This window comes from Rhodotorula toruloides (assembly GCF_000320785.1).
Source record: "Rhodotorula toruloides NP11 unplaced genomic scaffold Scaffold12, whole genome shotgun sequence".
NCBI classification, from domain to species: Eukaryota; Fungi; Basidiomycota; class Microbotryomycetes; order Sporidiobolales; family Sporidiobolaceae; genus Rhodotorula; species Rhodotorula toruloides.
This window is the reverse complement of record NW_015622972.1, coordinates 446,652-464,157: the sequence shown is the minus strand read 5'-3', so window position 1 is coordinate 464,157 and position 17,506 is coordinate 446,652. Positions and strand designations below refer to the sequence as shown.

Below are 17,506 nucleotides of genomic sequence, written 5' to 3'. Positions count from 1 at the left end.
AGGAAGACCGCCTTGCCCTTGGCTGCGCGAGGATGCGAAGGTCAGCAATGGAGAGACGAAAGAGCGGAGTGAGCGGGAACGCACCGTCCTTGGCGAGGACCTCCTTGGCGTACTTGACCTTGTAGTTGGCTGCGAGAGGCGGAGAGAGTCTGCGGAGGAAGAGGAGACGAGGGACGAGGAAGGGAACGCACAGACGTCGGCGTACAAGTTGCGGTAGCAGATCTCCTTGAGCGAGATCTTGGCCGCCTTCTCCGCTTCGTTGTAGTTTGCCTGCTTGACGACGTTGACGCCGACTCCGGGGCTGGGCGAGGCGAGCGCGACGGTCGAGAAGGCCGTAAGCGCGATGAGGGTCTTCGAGAGCATGTTGAGGAGGTCGAGGTGGGCGAGGAAGGGAGAGGGTGGTTGACGAGGAGGAGGAGAAAGGAGGGAGAGCGGCGTGCGCGGAAGTCATGGGCGTCGGTGGGACGGCGAGTCGACGCATAGAGTGAGGGCGAGGGAGGAAGAGCAGGTAGGACGGAGGCGTACAAGCCTTGGCAGCGTGTCACGCGGATGCCTCCAAGATCGCATACATCGACTCGGGTAGCACATCGCAAGTCAGGTAGCACGGCGGGACTTCAACGCGAGGAGTCGAGGAGGAAGAGCAGGAGGGGCGAGTCGGCGCCTAGCGGGAGACAGGCGCGTCAGGCAGAGCCGGCACAGCGGTCCAGCAGCCCACACACTTCTGGCTGCCCCTCGTCACCTTTGCTTCGAGGAAACTGGCGAAACTGATGAGGATTGGCGAGGAAGAGAGGTCGATGGCAACGGCACGGACCGCGGTCGGACCAGCTGCAGCACATTCGAGTAACTTTGTTGCGGTCGTTGAGAGCTCAGCAAGCCAGTCGGAGCGACGCCGCGAGCTGGTGAAGCACGACCTCTTCCTCGACGAAGCTCGACCGTGTCCGCTCAACACGACTCGCTCTTCCCGCTAGACAAGCCCAGCTATGGCACGACTGAGCACGCAGCCTGAGACTGTCAAGGCCGTGCCCCTCCGCTCGGGCTTCTACGCCCTCCCGCTCAACAATGGCAAGACACACCTCTTCGCTCGCTTGCACCACGCCACGGCTCACGAGGGACAGGAGGACGGAGCCGACACGACCAAGCAGCTGTTTGTGACGGGGTTGCCGCTCGGAGTGAGCGAGAAGGGGCTCAAGGTGGCGCTGGCAAAGGTCTGGGGCGACTCGTGCAAGGTCAAGGAGGTGCGGGTGCTGCCTGCGGCGTCTACGAGGGGCTACACGACGTTGTACGAGAAGGAAGTTGCGGCTGCGCAGGCGGCGGAAGGGGCGGGAGCGCCCGAAGTCGCGCCGCTGTTCGATCCGTCTGAAGCCTCGACATCGACTGCGATTCCTCCGCCTCACTCTGCAATCGTCACCTTCTCCTCGACACCTTCTCTCCCTCCACCTGCATATCCTCCGACTACCGCTCTCACCCTCCCTGCCGCTCCCTCGCTTCTCTCCGCCTCTGCCGCACGACACGCCCGCGCCCGCCCTCATCGCAGCGTCGTGATCGCCCACGTCGACGAATGGATGCGCGCCTACGACGCACGCAAAGCTGCTGCTGCGCCGGCGTCATACGACCCTGAAGCGGCACGTGCAGCGGCGGAGGAAGCGAAGGGCAAGAAGGCGAAGAAGGGGAAGAAGGGCAAGGCGGTTGATGTCGGACCGCTGCCGGGCTCGGCGGCCGAGGCGCTCGCCAAGTACCAGGCTGAGATGGCGCGGAAGAACGACGTGGCGTTCAACCCGGATGCGGAGGACGACGGCGAGTGGCACACGGTCTCGCGCGGAGGCAAGCACGGCAAGAGCTTGCTGCCGACCGACGTCGTGCCGACCTTGACGGGGTACGGAGGCGTCAACGTCAAGGTTGCTGGGAAGAAGCGCGGCAAGGCTGCGGCGGAGGAGCCGGCGAGGATGGATGCGGGCGTGAAGAAGATTGTCGGCGACGGTTTCTACTCGTTCAACCGCGCCGAGGGGCGCAAGCGGGGTGCGTCTCGCCATCCTCTCGCTCGCTGTGACGCTGTTTCGCTAAATTCTCTCTCGCTTGCGCAGACCTCGCCAATCTCAAGTCGCGATTCGAGGAGGACAAGCGGCGGCTGGACAGGCTTCGGGCAGGCGGTGCGGGCAAGCAGCGGGGTGGCTCTGCGGGATCGAAGGGTCGATTCAAGCCGTACTGACGAGTGCAACGGCGGGCGTCGGTTACACTGCTCTGCGGGCCTCGCTGCCTCGTCCATCGCGCATCGCTCGAAGAGAAGTGGGACTGGCTTGGCGTGTGCGGTTTGTATTGACTGATTAGCCTCGAGTTGTAATGACGATAAGCTTGTTGTCCCGGAGCCAAGTTCGGCCTCGGGTTCGGACCGTCGTCGGCAGCGTCGAACTGCGCTCGTCCTCTTCTTGCTCCCGTCCTCGCTCTTTCCGCTCTCAAGCTCAGTACACGCTACTACACGCTCGTCGACATGGTCAGCACCGAGCAGTGCATCGCGCTCGCTCACGGATCCAAGGAGGCTATCGAAGCTTGCCTGGACGCTCGTCCCCAGGATGACCAGTACGGCTATGTCCCGAGTATCTCGCTGGTGCGTCCCAGTGTCCCTTCTCAAGCGATCCCGGCTCATCCGCGCCCTTCCGCGCACGCAGGGAGCCGTATTCGTAGTGGTCTTCGGCATCAGCGGACTCGCTCACCTCGGCCAGCTCGTGTATGCCCGACGGTACTGGTGGATGGCCTGCATGGTCGTTGGAAACATCCGTGAGTCCCCTGCACACGTTCTCGCGCACTTCGCCAATCCTGCGACTTGTGTTGCCGCTTCCGAACTTTGCGAAGGAACAAGCGCGGGAGGAAGAAGTCAGGATTCGCAGGCTGACATCTCCTCCTTCCTCGCTTGCAGTCGAGATCTTGGGATGGGCGGGCCGACTGTGGGCGCACTACGCCCCGCTGAGCTTTTCCGCATACGTGATGCGTGAGTTGCGGCGCCTTTTCGCTTTCTCTCCCCTTACTTCGCGCTTCCTCAACACCGCTGACCATGTTTCAACCGCTCCAATCGCACAGAGATCTGCACGCTCATCATCGCCCCGACATTCATGTCAGCCGCCCTGTACTGGGCCGGCGGACTGATCATCTCTCACCTCGACCCGTCAAGATCCTGGCTCTCGGGCAACTGGTTCAAAGCGATCTTCATCGTCGCCGACGTCGTCAGTCTCGTCATCCAGGCGATCGGAGGCGGAATGGCCGGCTCAGCAGTCGGCGTCGACCCCAAGCCAGACCAACTTCGCACGGGCTCAAACATCATGCTCGCGGGAATCGTCATCCAGCTCGCCGTCATGGTCTTCTACGTCGCGTACATGGCCATCTGGACGTTCCTCGCGCGCCAGAGCGTCAAGCGTGCAGGGGCCCGCGTGCAGCTCATGCTCCTGGCCTTGTTCGCCTCGTCCCTCGGCATCATCATCCGTGGATGCTATCGAACTCCCGAGCTGCACGAGGGCTTCAAGGGCTGGATCGCAACGCAGCAAATCTGGATGCTGTTCGACGCGATTCCGATTGCCTTCTCCACCTTCGTTCTCAAGTTCGTTTGCGCTTTCCTCCTCTACTCCCGTCTTCTTCTAGCTGACGCCCCCTTCCCTGCAGCGTCATCCACCCTCACTGGTTCCTCGTCTACCCTCACGACCTCGACTCGGTCTACCTCTCCGACAAGCCGACTTCTTCCTCCTCGCCCGCTTCGACCGCGACTCGTCACGACAGCGATACAACTGTTGCCCAAGGTCTGCAACATTCACCTGCGAAAGGCGAGAAGGTCGCGCAGCAGGTCTGAGGGGAGGGGCGAAAGGACAAGATACCCTCGACATAGACCTTCTCTTTCTCCTCTCGCGTCTCCTTGCCTTTCGCATGCGCACTGCTTTAGACGGCTCCTTTGCTTTCGTTCGGACCCTGTAGACGCATGTAGAACTCCCGGAAGCCGTAGCACGTTCTTTTCGTGGGCTGAGTTAGGAGCGAAAAGGCGAGTGACAGCGTCGTCGACTTCGCGGTCGGGCGTCGGAACTTCGCCGTACCTGATCATCGCTTACGCTTTTCGATCCGTGCTGGCGCCCGGAGCCGGAAGCTTCGTCGGCGGTTTCACTGATCGCGCTCTGCTTCTCCCACACTTCTCTTGCCTCCTTCTCGCTCCTTAGACTCGAAACGAGCTCCGTTTGACATGTCCAGCACCGGGCAATGCATCGCTCTCGCTCACGGGTCGAAGGAGGCTATTCAGGCTTGCCTCGACAATCGCCCTCCGACCGCTCTCTACGGCTACATCCCCTCTATCTCGCTCGTGCGCCCCGACACTCCCCTTCAAGCGACGTCATGTTGATTCTCTGACGGGCGCAGGGCGCGATATTCATGGTGGTCTTCGGTATCAGCGGATTCACTCATCTCGCGCAACTCCTGTACTCCCGGCGGTACTGGTGGATGGGATTCTTCGTCGCGGGCAACATTCGTGCGTTCCATTCGCACATTTTGAGCTGTTCCGCCAGCCCTGCGACGTTGCGTGGACGCTTCCAAAGCTCGAGGAATCGGCGGAGAGCGGGAAGTAACGATCCCTGACTGGCTTTTCCTCCTGACTCGTTCACAGTCGAGATCCTGGGATGGGCAGGACGTCTCGCGGCTCACTACGCTCCGCTGAACTTCTCGCTCTACGTGATGCGTGAGTTCCGGCGCCTATTCCTCCTTCTCGGTTCCTCCTCTCGCCTCTCCCGAATCGAACTGACATCCAGACTCATGGCAGAGATCTGCACCCTGATCATCGCGCCTGCGTTCATGTCCGCATCGCTGTACTGGGCCGGCGGCATCGTCGTCTCGCACCTCGACCCGTCCAAGTCCTGGCTTTCCGGCAAATGGTTCAAAGTCGTCTTCATGATCGCCGACCTCATCAGTCTCCTTATTCAGACCATCGGCGGTGGATTGGCAGGATCCGCAGCCGGCTCGAAACCGAAACCCAAGCAACTTCGAATGGGGAGCGATATCATGCTCGCGGGTATCATCGTCCAGCTCGCCGTGATGGTCTTCTACGTCGCGTACATGGCCATCTGGGCATTCCTCGCACGCCACGCCGTCAAGGGCGCAGGAGGCCGCATGCAGTTCATGCTGCTCGCTCTCTTCGCCTCGTCGCTCGGCATCATCGTTCGCGGCTGCTATCGAACGCCCGAGCTGCACGAGGGCTTCAAGGGCTGGATCGCAACGCAGCAAGTCTGGATGCTCTTTGATGCCATCCCAATTGCTTTCTCTACCTTCGTCCTCAAGTTCGTCTGCCCTTCTCTCCTCAACTCCCGTCTTCTTCTAGCTGACGTCCCCTTTCCTGCAGCGTCATCCACCCTCATTGGTTCCTCGTCTACCCGCACGATCTCGACGCAGCCTACTCCTCTGAAAAGCAGACTTCGCCTTTCTCGCCCACTCCGACCGTTATTCGTCAAGACAGCGACAAGACCGTGGCGCACGACTTGCAGCATTCGCACACAAAGGAGGAGAAGGGCATGCAGCAGGTTTGAGGCGCTCCACGAGGACGGTTCGACCGTAGACATACCCTCTTCTCATTTGTGAGACTTGTTGACTTTCGCAAGCACACTTTAGACATACCCTGTAGAACCGCATAGCAACTCTCGGAATCGCAGTGCTCGTTTGTCGAACCGCAAGCGTCTTTGCAAAAGCGAGGGAATCTACAGATGCGAAGGAATGAGGCGCAGTCTGCGGACGAAATCTTGTCAGCGCTAGTCAAGCGAGGAGCGAATAGAGACCCACCTCTACAATTCGTCTCGGACCTTGGTCGCAGTCGCAGTCGGCGTGTCGGCCTCGCTCGCCTCGCTCAAAGTCGTCGACGGAGCCGTCTCCTCCGCCTGCACCGTCACCTGAACCGTGCTCGTCGTCTCCGCATACCCGTCCGGCGTCTGGACCGGCACCTTCCTCCTCTCCCAGCAGCCATGCTCGTCGCACTTGTCCTGTCCAGGATAACCGGCCTGGAAGTTCATGAAGAACCCGAGCATTTCGGCTTTGTCGGAGTCGTGTTCGGTGTGCTTGAAGGGTCGGTTGTTTGCGAGGTTCTCGCGAGAATCTGCGGAGAGGGAGTCAGCGGAGCAGCGAGGGAGGCGGAGAAAGGGAGGGGACAAACCATCGTCGGGCGAGGCGACTTTGACGGGCTTCTCTTCGTACCCGGCGAAGAAGCTGACCTTGACGAAGCTGTCGGCACCGGTACTCGTCGGCGTCGCGGCCCCGGTCGTGCTCGAGCCTGAGAAGCGAGGCGATATCAGCAAGATGCGGGAAGAAGGAGGCGACGAGCGCGACTCACCCTTCAATTCCTCCCCCTCCTTCTTGTAGTGACGGTAGCAGAATTCTTCGTAGTGCAACTCGAGAGCGTATTCGTCCTCCTTGACGCCGTCCGAATACCAAACTTGCTTGCGGTTGCCTGCTCGGGTCCAATTTCAGGTAAGCTGCGACTCGGAGTTGCGCTGGAGCGAGGTGGGAAGACGCACCGTCTTCAGTGAGGACAGGCTTGAGGTACTTTGGCTCCGGAAGGTCTGCGAGCGAGCGAGGTGAGGTGAGGGCGCGAAGGTCGACGAGGCGAACAAAGCGCGAGCGCACCCTCGTCGCCGAAGACGTTGCGGTAGCAGATCTCCTTGCGCTTGATGCTCTTCTGATTGACGTCTGCGCGCTTCTCCGGAGTTGATTTGGCGGGTTCTAGGGGAGGTGAGAGGTGAACGAAACGGAGTGAGGAAAAAAGCGCGATGGACGCACCGGAGGCGGCGAGGCTGAGCGAAACCAGCGAGAGCAGAGTAATCAAGGAAAGCGAGACCAGCATCGCGAGCGAGAGCGCCAGGAGGAGCGGAGGGCGGAGGGGAAAGAGCGAGAGGAGCGCAAGCGGGACGTTCCACGTCAACGCGAGAAGTCAGGAGGCAGGCTGCGGACTATCTTCAACCCCGGAAAGGAGGTCGAAGCAGCGCATACAAGGACGAGCGCGATTTGTCCGCGAGTTGGGAAGGTCCGGACGCATTTGAGCGAGGGCGACGATGTACTCGTCGTTGCGAGAACCTGCAGTGCACGACAGTGTTTGTATGGAAGTACAGTAGATAGCGAGATAGGACGATAAGGGTAAAAAGGGTCTGTACAGGAATTGAGAGTCCGTTCGTGTCTGTCTCCGCGGTTGCGATTCACTACCTGGCGACGCCGAGGTTCATGCGCTCAACGCCACGCTCGAGGCCGGATTGGCCAGTGGTGCCGTGCTCAAAGCCGGACTGGCCAGTCGCGCCGTGCTGAAGGCCGGACTGACCAGCGACGCCGCCGAGTCCAGACTGACCGGCTGCACCATGCTGGAGACCAGACTGGCCAAGCGCACCGCGCTCGTAGCTCGACTGAGCGGTCGCAGGAGCAGGGGAGGTCGATGCGGCGGCGGGAGTGGACTGCTGAGAGACGCCGTGGCCGCCGACGGTCGTAGGAAGGGAGCCGGCCGGCGCAGAGCGCAGATTCCTGCAAGGGAGACGGAGCAAGCATGAGTGAGCTGGACGGGCCTTGGAGAGCGAAGAGGCGTGACAGAGCATGCAAGCCTCGTCGCAAGAACGGAGATCTCAAGACTCACGACTTGTTCCCGAGTCCGTGCTCGCCATGCCTGCCATGCCCAGCGTGAACACCGTGGAAGACCGGTTCACGGTTGACGAATTCGACCTCGTAGCGTGTACTCTCACCACCAACCTCCTCCCTCTCATCCGCAACAAGCCTGTGTCCCTCCCTCGGCGGCGGCGGAGCCATCATTGACGGCCCGGCGACGGAAGGCGGGACGACGGTCGCGCCGGGCGGGTGGGAGACGGAGGCGTAGGAAGAGGGGTTGTAGCCGGCTTGAGCGGCGGGAGAGGCGTTGTTGATGGCCGTCGCCGAGCCGCCGCGGTTGATGACCGTCTCGGGCGAGAAATTCGAGTTGAGGCGGTAGCTGTGAGCGTAACGCGGAGCGATCAGTGAACGAGAGACGCGAGCAAAGTAAGCGCGAGACTCACTACTCGTGCAAGTCGCGCTGCCAGACGGGCTGGACGATCGTGTCTGCGGGCGATTGACTAGTTAGCATTACTTGGAAGAGCGGCGGGATCTTTCGCTAGCGCACGGTACTGCGGAGGAAAAGCAAGTCAGCCGATGGTGCGACGAGAGGCGGGAAGGAGGACGAACGTGGTGAATGACATTCTCGACGACTTGCGTCTCGCCCTTGTCGACCGTAACGCGCTCATGTGGCACGATCGTGTACGTGCTGATGCTCTGCGCGTTGAGCCTGGCAAGAAGAGCCTTCTCCTCGGCGGTGTTGGCGTGCGACTCCTCGACGTGGGTGACGGGGACTTCGCGGTACGAATGGACAACTTCAAGATGGCGCTCGTCGACAAGAGGCTGGACGTGGTGCTGAACGTGGTGGACGTGGCGGTCGATAACGCGGTGGCGCTCGATCTCCTCGACCTGGTGGATGTGCCGGCGCTCGTCTGCGGGGGAGAACAACGTCAACGCTCGCTGTCTCGTACTGTTCGTTTCGGAAACAGTTCGAAAGGGCGAAGAAACTCGGAAGACGGGCAAAGGGAAGGACAAGGCCTCGTCAAGCCATCTCAAAGCGCGAAGACTCACGAACGACGGGCTGAAGGTATCTGGGGGAGAGAACAACTTCGTGAGCATTCTACACAGGCCGAAAGGGGCAGAGGAGAAGCGAGCGCACTTGTGGTCGTGCTCCGCAGTCCTCGCCTGCTCCTCCGTCAAGACCGCGTCCGTCTTCGGCTGAGCGTGGTGGTGGCCAGGCGGGAGAGCGTGCTCCTTGATGTGTGCTCCACCCTCGGCAGACTGGATGCCGTCCGTAATCGAGACGGGAACGCCTTGAGGGAGGATGGGCTTGCCGGTGACGGGGTCGATGTTTGCGGCGTCAGTCGTCGTGTCGGCGTTTCCAGCGACAGCGCCACGCTCGACCCCAGAGGTTCCAGCGACAGCAGTGCCCTCAGTCGTGCTCCTCCTCCTTTCCCTCGCCGACTCTCCTCCAACAGCCGCAGCGGCTCCTGCGGCGGCCGCTCCAGTCGCGCCTGATCCGCCTACGCCCCTCTCGCCCTCCTTGGAAGCCCTGCGCTCTTCTGCCGCGCCCGAGACGGCACTCGCAGCCTTGTCCTTCGCGGTCGACTTGGAGCGTCCGAGGACGTCACCTTTCTCCTCTGTGGGCGTCGTCTCCGCGACGAAGAAGCCTGAAGGCGAAGTCGGTTTCTTGTGGTTGAACAAGCCCATCGTGAAATACCAGCTCGAGCGAAACGAAAGCGTAGAGCAAGCGTGAGAAGCGAGAGAGACGAGGACGAGGTGCGGAGAACGGATGACGACGGCGCGCTGCGATTGATTTGACCTGGGCGGCAGCAGATCCATGTCTCGGGAGCTCTTGCTTTCGAACTTACGCAACTTTGAGGCGCAGCGACCGAAGTATTGACGTAGGCTCGCAAGTTGAGAAGGTCACACTGCCGACGACCTTGACCCGGTGGACGGCGAGGAGGACTCGCTCGCGCTGAGATTTCAAGCAATCAAGCAGATTACAAGCTGCAACACACCTCCTCAAGTCCTACCACATCCCGCCAAAGCCAAAGGGACCGCCCCCAAACCCGCCGCCGTACGCTCCGTATCCTGGCGCCCTCCTGTGCGCCTGCTGCTGCTGCTGCTGCCTCTGCGCGTGCTCGTACAAGTCGCCCTCGTGCGGGTACCCGTATGCGTACCAGGGGACGCCGCCACCGCCAAAGAGAGACGAGGGAGTCGAGTAGCCGCCATACGGGACTTCGCGGTTCTGCTGCGGAGGCGAGCGGTAGACGGAACGTTGTGTCTGAGGGGTGTAGGCGTGGAAGGGCGAGTAGTCCATCTCGTCGTAGTCGTCGTCGTCGGCGTAGGTCGCTGGAACGTAGGGCTGAGGCGAGCGGCGGCGGAAGAGAACATCGGTAGGCTGCTGCTGCTCCGCGACTCGCCGACTTGGGATTCCCAGCAGCGCTTCGAGAGGGTCGACGTATCGGCGTTCCGGCTCGAAGTGCCGATGGGATGGCTGTTGCTGCTGAAGCCGCTGAGGGTGGATCCGGAACTCGGGGTGTTCCTGGACGTCCGGTTGGCGCTGCCGCTGCGGGTGTACGGGAAACGGCTGACGATTCGTAGCAGCAACATGAGGGTGGTGTGCGGCAGGAGCCGATGGATGACGTCCACGCAGCGGGACTTGACGCGGTCCCTCCTCCTCGTCTTCCTCCTCGACAGCCGCAGCGAATGCACCTTCTTCCTCGCCCCCATCGCCGTCTCCCGTTGCAGCAGACTTGAGAGCGTCATGCGCGTGTTCCTTCTCTTGCGAGGAAGGGACGGGCAAGCCCGGCGGACGAGCGAGTTCTTCGGTTACTGAGCCGGTGTCGACGGAGGAGGGGGTCTGAGGCATGGTGGACGGACGGCTCATGCTGGCGGTCGTCACGGTCGACACTGTGGACGCGATCTGTTGGTCTTGAAAGGCGATTGGAAGGCTCCGCAAACTACGACAACGCACCTTCGTCCGCCTCCGATTCTCCCCGTTCTTCGTCCGCATCTCCATCCACCGTAGCTTCTTCTGCGTCCTGGCCGCCGTTTTCCTCACCGCCGTCGCCTCGTTCTTCAGCCTGCCCGTCGTCTTGCTTCGCCTCATCGCCCTCTATCGCCGCTTTGCTCCACTCGGGTCCTTCCTCGCCTCTCTGCCGCGCCTCAAAGCAGTCCCTCCTCCACTTCTCGACCCTCTGCGCCTCACTCTCGACCTTTCTGACGAGATCCTTCCTCCTAGTCCTGACGTCGAGGTCTCCGCCCGACTCGACTCCGTCCAGCTCCATCAACAGCTTGGTAAGCGCGTCCTCGTAGCCATGGACAGGTGCATTCGTCGACGTGTAATCGAGTTTGGGCGCGTTCGAAGAGGCCGAGGGTTGGAACGTGAGAGAAGCGGGAGGAGGGGGAAGAAACGAAGTCGACAGCTCCGCGAATCGCCGTTTGATGCTGTCGAGCTGGCGCAGGCGCTGTATGCGTTCGTCTACGGGTTCCTCGGCGTCTTTCTGCGCTGCCTGTGGCCGTGGTTGTTGCGAGCGAGAGTCGTCGGCTTGTTTCGAGGGGTGGGGTTTGCGGTTGCGACGAGGTGGCGGGGGCTGCGAGCGGGAGCGCCAGGGGTTCGAAGTGCCGTACGCAGGATACATCCCGAGCCAATTGAGCCAGAAAGAAGCGAGTGGTCGAGGTGGAAGAGGGCAAGTTGGTGAGCTCACTGCTTCGCTGGCATAAACACACGCTCACACCGCTCGAGGGCTCAATTGACAGCTCGCTAGGCTCAAGATGGCACAGGCCACCGCGCAAGGAATGTCGCTCGCACCGCTGTTCGCTCTCTCGCCCGCCTCACCCGACTCCACCACCTTCCTTGCGTCCCTCTCCTCGTCGTCCACACTGCCCGAGCCCGGAATCAAGGCGTACCCAGACATCGTCTACCTGAACTACTACGCTATCGGACTGTCAGTCTCGCTCGAGCCGCGCGAGGGGTTCAAGCCGGGACGCGACTTGCGGTGGGAGCAGGTGTGCGACGAGGCGGGCAAGGGCAGGCTGGAAGTGACGGGCGTGGATGTGTACAACCACACAGCGGTGGATAAGAGCGACAAGCCGGTGCGACCCTCGAAGACGAGCCCGACGTACTCGCCCTTCCCCTCGTTCCCGCTCCTGATTCCGCATCCCTCGAAGCCCGACTCGCCGTTCTCTCTCACGTCTTCGACGACAGGCTCGGAACTCGTCTCTGCGTTCGGCGAACCGTCGCGGAAGGGAGGTGGAGCTAGCGGGACGTCGCTCGGCGTCTGGACAGAGTGGGAGGGAAAGGTCATGGTCGAGTGGGCTAGCTCGGGATTGGGCGCTTGGGAGAAGGGCGGAGACAGTCGCTGGAGGGTGCTGAGCTTGCTGAAGCCGCCGGCGGTGAATGGTGAGGAAGCGAAGTCGAATTGAGCAGGCGAAGAGAAGGCGAGGCGGCTCGACCAGGGCTTCCTGTCGCGGCGGAGCGGCTCGATAGGCGGAAGAAGCGGCGAAGATTGAGGTGCGGTGCTGGACGAAGCGCTACCAGCGGGACTGGTGCGTAACGAGTGCGACGCGGGTTCGTCGTCCTTCCCTTCTGCTTTCCTTCGCACTTCGTTCGCTCACCGCTATGAACATTCTCGCTCACAGCTCAATGTTCCGCTCCTCCTTTTCTCCTCTCCTCCGCCATCCGCCGAGTCCCTCCGTCCTACCGGTGCGACGCAGTCGCCTCGATCCCCTTCTTGGCACGCATGCACCGAGGACCTCTCGTCGACTTCGAGGGTGATGGCCAAGCCTCTCCGTCGTGCTACGTTGCACGATCTTCTGCGTACAAAAGGCCGCCTCCGCCCTGCGCTCCTTCTCCTCCCTCCGTCCCTCGCCCCTTCAACCAGCCTCGACTAGCCCCTCCACCTTCAACACCTTCCGACATGCTCTCCACCAAGACCATCCTCACCATCTCGGCTCTCGCGACCGCCGCCCTCGCTGCTCCCAGCGTCGCCAGCGACGACAAGGGCCTCGGTGCGTTTCGCTCCCTGCACTCAACAGCGTCCTCCGAGACTGAGTCCGACCTCGCTCGCACCTTCCTCGCACGCAGGCTACGGCGGCTACGGCCACAAGGGAGCCGTTGCGTACGGCGGAGCCGCCGAGAAGGGTGCGTTCCCGCTCGCTCCTCCTCAGCCTTCTTCACTCCGCTGACTATGCCTGTTCCCGCAGAGCAAGCCGCCGACTGGGCGAACGCCGAGAAGCAGGCCAACGCCGCCAACCACGCTCAGGGTGCGTCTTCGTTTCCTCCGCTCCTTTCTCTCGCTTCCGCTGACTCTTTCTCCGTCCGCTCTCGCAGCCGCTCACTCGGGCGCCGAGCAGGTTGCTGCCCACAACAAGGAGTACAATCACGCCAACGGCGCGTACGACAAGGCTCAGGGCAACGCTCAGGAGTGGAACAATGCCAGGAAGTTCGGCGGCAACGTCGGCCACGGCAACGCGTACAACAGCGGTGCTGATGTCGCCGAGCACGAGGCTGAGAACAACGGTGCGTTCGAACTCTTCATCGCTCGCATCGCCCGTTCCAGCGCTGATTCGCACTCTTCCCAGGCCACGCCGCTGGTTCGTCCCCTCCCTCTCGCCTCGCCAGCTCCGCCTTCGCTGACTTGCCTGCGTCTTCATCTCACAGCTTACGGCTCGAAGCTCGGCGGCTACGGCGGATACGGCGGCGGTGAGTTCGCACTGTCCTCTCTTCCCCTCCGATCTCCACTGAACTTCCTCGCCTTCTCGTGCAGGCTACGGCGGCAAGCTCGGAGGATACGGCGGAGGATACGGCGGTGAGTCGAAACACCTGCTTGCCCTCACTCTCGCTCGAGGCTGACCTCCTCCCCCTTGCGAAGGCTACGGTGCCAAGGGCCTCGGCGGATACGGCGGAGGCTACGGCGGTGCGTCCTCGCTTTCCTTCCCCTCGTTGTCGGCTGACCTTACTCTCGCTGTCTTCGCGCAGGCTACGAGGGTGTCAAGCCTGTTGGTGGCTACGGCGGAGGATACGGCGGGGCGTCCTCGCTTTCCTTCCCCTCTTCCTCGGTCTCGGCTGACCTTACTCTCGTCTCTTCGCGCAGGCTACGGTGCCAAGGGCCTCGGCGGATACGGCGGAGGCTACGGCGGTGCGTCATCGCTTTCCTTCCCCTCGTTGTCGGCTGACCTTACTCTCGCTGTCTTCGCGCAGGCTACGAGGGTGTCAAGCCTGTTGGCGGCTACGGCGGTGGCTACGGCGGCTACGAGGGCGTCAAGGGCGGCTACTCGGGCTACTGAGCGCCTTCCTCGCCTCGTGCGTCCTCCCTCGCGCTCTTCCTCTCGCCTCCTCGCGCTGACTGCTCTCTCCATGCAGCTTCTCCCCGTTCTCCTTTCGCAAAAGCACCCTCTTCGCTCGCATTTTACCCTTTCCGTTCCCTTTTCTTTCGCATCGCCTGGCTTTCTTCCCTCTCGAGTAGCTTAGCTCTGCATCCTTGACCTGCAAGCTTAGCCTCGCTTTAACTCCCTCCTGCTTTGTCGGGCTTGGAGAGCTAAGCGAACTTGGAACAGCGAGCAAGCATTCACGGCGAGATCGCTTGTGCAGTCGGACGAGGGAGAGGGCGGGCGCAGGAGTTTCAGCGAGAGCGAGGCAGGCGCAACGACGAATGCTCGACGTGTCGAAAAGGAACCCGTTACAACACTCGCTACCTCACAGTGCCGCTCGCTTTCCCGCCTCACAAACCCATCTCGACCTCACCCGCCGCTCGCTCGCCCAACCTGACAGCCCTGTCGTTCCCCACCTCGAACGTTCCGCCATCCGACGCTTCCTCGTACTCGAGGCGACGAACAGTTGGAGTGGGCGCGCGGAGGAAGCGAGGGAGGAGGGAACAAAGGACGAGGTGAAGGAGGCGAAGTTGGACGGGATGACGTGAGATGAGTGCCGAGCGACCTGTCTTGCTCGTTCCTGCGAGTAGAAGCATCTTGCAGCGTCGCGAGAGAGCATCTCCCCGAGCTTTGAGATCCAGTCGGCAGGTCGCGGCTTCGAAAGGGACCGCGCGAAGGTGTCGAGGAGGAGGTTGGCGAAGTCGAGAGTCGAGGCCGCAGGTCATGTTGGCGCAGACCATCACTGAAATGTCGTATCTGTGCACAAGGGACGTCAAGAGTCACGTCCAGGGTCGTGAAAGCAAGACGAGACGACGCTCACCTCGTCGACCACCTCCCTCGAAACCTTTCTCCCTCATCCTGTCGCCTTGTTCTCCTCCGTCTCCTCCAAGTCCAGCTTCTCGAGTTCAATCTCGACACGAGGCGTCTCCCGTCCGCTCGAACTGCCTCGCTTGTCCTCCTCCTCATCCACCTTCGCAACTCGCGGTTTCTCCTCCTCCTCGTCCTCCTTCCGCTCTTTCTCGTCCCCTTCCTCGTCCACCGTGTCCTCCTCGTCGCCGTCGTCGTCGCTGACCCCGCCGGGATGGCATTCGCTCCACACCTTCGCCTCCTCCTGCTCGACCCGACCTTGGTGTCAGCTAGTCCTCCTCCTCGACGACGAGAGCCAGGCTTACCTTCCAAATCTCACGCACACACGGTCTGCAGTTGCTGCCACAGCACTCCCACGCCTCTGGCTCCTTCGGCGGCCTCGTGCTCCTCCCCGCCGCGAGCAACTGCGCCAGCCTCGACGGTGCGAGGCGACCTCTGCGGACGAGGCGAGCGAGCGTCGGCGAGTCGTCGATGAGCTCGCGATCGACGTCGCTCAGCGTGTGCAGCGACATCTCGACGGCACTGGCGAGCTCACAGCGCCCGTGATCCCGCGGCTGGCGGAAGGGAATTCGCTGCACGTGCCGTGAAAGGAGGAGGAGGAGCGGGTTCTCTCCCTCTCTCTCACTCGCTGCTGGATTACGACTTGCTCGAGGCTGCTTTCGATGGCTCGTAGCGTCTCGAGACGAACACTGGCGGCTCAGGCGGACTCGAGCGACGACGACCTCCCTCCTCCATCCGCATTGCTCAACACGCTCGCTACTCCCGCCAAACCTCCACGGGACATACCGACACAGCGCTCGCAAGTCACATCGACGCCGTCACGACGCAGTCCGCGGCTTACAGGCGGGAAGGAGGCCGGGTTGACGGGTTTGCGCACAGGCGAGGTGGTCGGCGGCGCAAACAAGGCGACGGCTTGTTGAGCGGGCGCTATTGCTGCTCTTCATGTGCTTGCTCTGACTTGCTCTAGCTGGACGCTGTGAGGGCCCGGCGCTCTTGCCTACGTCTCCTCTCTCCATCCCTCGCCTCCTCAACCAGCCTCGACTACCCCCTCGATCTCCGACGACTTCCGACATGCTCTCCACCAAGACCATCCTCACCATCTCGGCGCTCGCGACCGCCGCCCTCGCTGCTCCCAGCGTCGGCATCGACGACAAAGGCCTCGGTGCGTTTCGCTCCCTACACTCAACAGCGTCCTCCGAGACTAACTCCGGCTCCGTTCGCACCTTCCTCGCTCGCAGGCTACGGCGGCTACGGCAACAAGGGAGCCGTCGCATACGGCGGTGCCGCCGAGAAGGGTGCGTTCCCGCTCGCTCCTCCTCATCCTTCACCCCGCTAACTTCGCCTGTCCCGCAGAGCAAGCCGCCGACTGGGCGAACGCCGAGAAGCAGGCCGAGGCCGCCAACCACGCTCAGGGTGCGTCTTCGCTTCCTCCGCTCCTCTCCGTTCCTTCGCTGACTCTGTTCACGTCCGCTCGCACAGCTGCTCACTCGGGCGCCGAGCAGGTTGCTGCCCACAACAAGGAATACAACCACGCCAACGGCGCGTACGACAAGGCCCAGGGCAACGCTCAGGAGTGGAATACCGCCAAGAAGTTCGGCGGAAATGCTGGTCACGGCAACGCGTACAACAGCGGTGCTGATGTCGCCGAGCACGAGGCTCAGAACAACGGTGCGTTCGTGCTCTCGACTCCTCGCTCGCAGCGCTCGTTCCAGCGCTAATTCGCACTCTTCGCAGGCCACGCCGCTGGTTCGTCACCTCCTCTCGTCTCGCCAGCTCCGCCTCGCTGACTTGCCTTCGTCTTCCCCTCGCAGCTTACGGCTCGAAGCTTGGTGGCTACGGCGGATACGGCGGCGGTGAGTTCGCGCTATCCTCCCTTCCCCTCCGATCTCCACTGAACTTTCAGTGCGGCCCCGCTCACTCCGCTCCTTCCTCTCCTTCACCGCTGACCTTCGCGTCATCGCCTGCACCCTCGCAGCCAAGGGCAAGGCGGTCTTCCTCTTCGACGGCATCAAGAAGGACATCAACAACCGCGAGTTCTACTACGAGGAGTTCTGCTACAAGCAGTTCAACATCGCCGAGCATAACGCTGATGGTGCGTTCCTTCGTTTCCTCTCGTTCCCTTTCGCCCTCGCTGATCTCTCCCTCTCGCAGTTGCCAAGCACAACACGGCTGTCGTCGGTGGTGCTGCCGGCCTCGGCGGCAGTTACGGCGGCGAAGGCTTGAAGGACAAGAGCGGCGTCCACAAGCGTAGCGTCCTCGGCGGCGGCCTCGACGGCGGCATCTTCGACAAAGGCGCATTCCTCGACGGATGGGGTTCGATCGACGCCTTTGACGGCGGATACGGCGGCAAGGGTCTCGGTGCGTTTTCCTTTCGGCCCATAGGCGTAACAAGGCTGACCTTGCGCTTGCGCAGGCCTCGTCGGCGGCGCGTACGGCGGCAAGGGCTTTGTCGGCTCGGGCTACGGCGGTGCTGCGAAGCAGGGTGCGTCTCGCTCGCCTCCCGTCTTCCCTCTTTCGCTCGCTGACTCCCTCCTTTGCTCGCTCGGTCTCCGCAGGCCACGCCAACGAGTGGGCCGACGCCGACCACTACAACAACGGCGCCAACTACGCCAAAGGTGCGTCCCGCATCCCTTTTCTCTACGGGCTCGCTGAGTCCGCTCGCACACAGCCAACCACGCCGCCGTCGAGCAGG

The 17,506-nt window shown here is 62.3% G+C and overlaps 11 protein-coding genes across 11 annotated transcripts in view; 6 read left to right on the top strand and 5 right to left on the bottom strand.

The window, feature by feature from the left end:
- RHTO_01280 (uncharacterized protein) overlaps nucleotides 1–363 on the bottom strand; it is a gene marked incomplete at both ends in the record, with an annotated part of 2,007 nt that extends 1,644 nt beyond the window's left edge. The window contains 2 exons of the mRNA XM_016414963.1: nucleotides 85–129; nucleotides 192–363. Of these exons, the coding sequence (XP_016273184.1) occupies nucleotides 85–129; nucleotides 192–363 (217 nt within the window). The remainder of the gene's footprint in view (nucleotides 1–84; nucleotides 130–191) is intronic.
- Nucleotides 364–980: 617 nt separating this feature from the next.
- Nucleotides 981–2,206, top strand: RHTO_01279 (uncharacterized protein; the record flags this gene model as incomplete). The annotated part of the gene is made up of 2 exons (XM_016414962.1): nucleotides 981–2,016; nucleotides 2,082–2,206. 2 exons carry the CDS (start codon nucleotides 981–983, stop codon nucleotides 2,204–2,206), a joined length of 1,161 nt encoding a protein of 386 aa, XP_016273183.1.
- A 279-nt stretch (nucleotides 2,207–2,485) lies between these two features.
- On the top strand, nucleotides 2,486–3,832 carry RHTO_01278 (RTA-like protein; the record flags this gene model as incomplete). The annotated part of the gene is made up of 5 exons (XM_016414961.1): nucleotides 2,486–2,602; nucleotides 2,664–2,772; nucleotides 2,912–2,983; nucleotides 3,073–3,586; nucleotides 3,649–3,832. The coding sequence occupies 5 exons, from the start codon at nucleotides 2,486–2,488 to the stop codon at nucleotides 3,830–3,832; spliced, it is 996 nt and encodes a 331-aa protein (XP_016273182.1).
- Nucleotides 3,833–4,213: 381 nt separating this feature from the next.
- Nucleotides 4,214–5,543, top strand: RHTO_01277 (RTA-like protein; the record flags this gene model as incomplete). The annotated part of the gene is made up of 5 exons (XM_016414960.1): nucleotides 4,214–4,330; nucleotides 4,387–4,495; nucleotides 4,631–4,702; nucleotides 4,784–5,297; nucleotides 5,360–5,543. 5 exons carry the CDS (start codon nucleotides 4,214–4,216, stop codon nucleotides 5,541–5,543), a joined length of 996 nt encoding a protein of 331 aa, XP_016273181.1.
- Nucleotides 5,544–5,795: 252 nt separating this feature from the next.
- RHTO_01276 (uncharacterized protein) lies at nucleotides 5,796–6,847 on the bottom strand (the record flags this gene model as incomplete). The annotated part of the gene is made up of 6 exons (XM_016414959.1): nucleotides 5,796–6,103; nucleotides 6,161–6,277; nucleotides 6,338–6,454; nucleotides 6,522–6,566; nucleotides 6,631–6,726; nucleotides 6,784–6,847. The coding sequence occupies 6 exons, from the start codon at nucleotides 6,845–6,847 to the stop codon at nucleotides 5,796–5,798; spliced, it is 747 nt and encodes a 248-aa protein (XP_016273180.1).
- A 352-nt stretch (nucleotides 6,848–7,199) lies between these two features.
- On the bottom strand, nucleotides 7,200–9,279 carry RHTO_01275 (uncharacterized protein; the record flags this gene model as incomplete). Its single annotated transcript, XM_016414958.1, has 6 exons — nucleotides 7,200–7,512; nucleotides 7,622–7,969; nucleotides 8,034–8,122; nucleotides 8,200–8,501; nucleotides 8,641–8,660; nucleotides 8,729–9,279. 6 exons carry the CDS (start codon nucleotides 9,277–9,279, stop codon nucleotides 7,200–7,202), a joined length of 1,623 nt encoding a protein of 540 aa, XP_016273179.1.
- A 322-nt stretch (nucleotides 9,280–9,601) lies between these two features.
- Nucleotides 9,602–11,216, bottom strand: RHTO_01274 (apoptosis regulator; the record flags this gene model as incomplete). The annotated part of the gene is made up of 2 exons (XM_016414957.1): nucleotides 9,602–10,485; nucleotides 10,550–11,216. 2 exons carry the CDS (start codon nucleotides 11,214–11,216, stop codon nucleotides 9,602–9,604), a joined length of 1,551 nt encoding a protein of 516 aa, XP_016273178.1.
- Nucleotides 11,217–11,349: 133 nt separating this feature from the next.
- RHTO_01273 (uncharacterized protein) lies at nucleotides 11,350–12,000 on the top strand (the record flags this gene model as incomplete). Its single annotated transcript, XM_016414956.1, has 1 exon — nucleotides 11,350–12,000. The coding sequence occupies one exon, from the start codon at nucleotides 11,350–11,352 to the stop codon at nucleotides 11,998–12,000; it is 651 nt and encodes a 216-aa protein (XP_016273177.1).
- A 317-nt stretch (nucleotides 12,001–12,317) lies between these two features.
- Nucleotides 12,318–13,863, top strand: RHTO_01272 (uncharacterized protein; the record flags this gene model as incomplete). Its single annotated transcript, XM_016414955.1, has 11 exons — nucleotides 12,318–12,585; nucleotides 12,662–12,718; nucleotides 12,781–12,840; nucleotides 12,908–13,096; nucleotides 13,159–13,170; nucleotides 13,238–13,279; nucleotides 13,344–13,385; nucleotides 13,449–13,493; nucleotides 13,556–13,579; nucleotides 13,671–13,715; nucleotides 13,778–13,863. The coding sequence occupies 11 exons, from the start codon at nucleotides 12,318–12,320 to the stop codon at nucleotides 13,861–13,863; spliced, it is 870 nt and encodes a 289-aa protein (XP_016273176.1).
- A 937-nt stretch (nucleotides 13,864–14,800) lies between these two features.
- Nucleotides 14,801–15,326, bottom strand: RHTO_01271 (uncharacterized protein; the record flags this gene model as incomplete). Its single annotated transcript, XM_016414954.1, has 2 exons — nucleotides 14,801–15,058; nucleotides 15,120–15,326. 2 exons carry the CDS (start codon nucleotides 15,324–15,326, stop codon nucleotides 14,801–14,803), a joined length of 465 nt encoding a protein of 154 aa, XP_016273175.1.
- A 559-nt stretch (nucleotides 15,327–15,885) lies between these two features.
- The window catches only part of RHTO_01270 (uncharacterized protein), a gene marked incomplete at both ends in the record, with an annotated part of 2,987 nt that continues 1,366 nt past the window's right edge, over nucleotides 15,886–17,506 (top strand). The window contains 10 exons of the mRNA XM_016414953.1: nucleotides 15,886–15,976; nucleotides 16,053–16,109; nucleotides 16,168–16,227; nucleotides 16,294–16,482; nucleotides 16,549–16,560; nucleotides 16,626–16,667; nucleotides 16,790–16,906; nucleotides 16,966–17,172; nucleotides 17,228–17,296; nucleotides 17,370–17,429. Coding sequence (XP_016273174.1) covers nucleotides 15,886–15,976; nucleotides 16,053–16,109; nucleotides 16,168–16,227; nucleotides 16,294–16,482; nucleotides 16,549–16,560; nucleotides 16,626–16,667; nucleotides 16,790–16,906; nucleotides 16,966–17,172; nucleotides 17,228–17,296; nucleotides 17,370–17,429 — 904 coding nt within the window. The remainder of the gene's footprint in view (nucleotides 15,977–16,052; nucleotides 16,110–16,167; nucleotides 16,228–16,293; nucleotides 16,483–16,548; nucleotides 16,561–16,625; nucleotides 16,668–16,789; nucleotides 16,907–16,965; nucleotides 17,173–17,227; nucleotides 17,297–17,369; nucleotides 17,430–17,506) is intronic.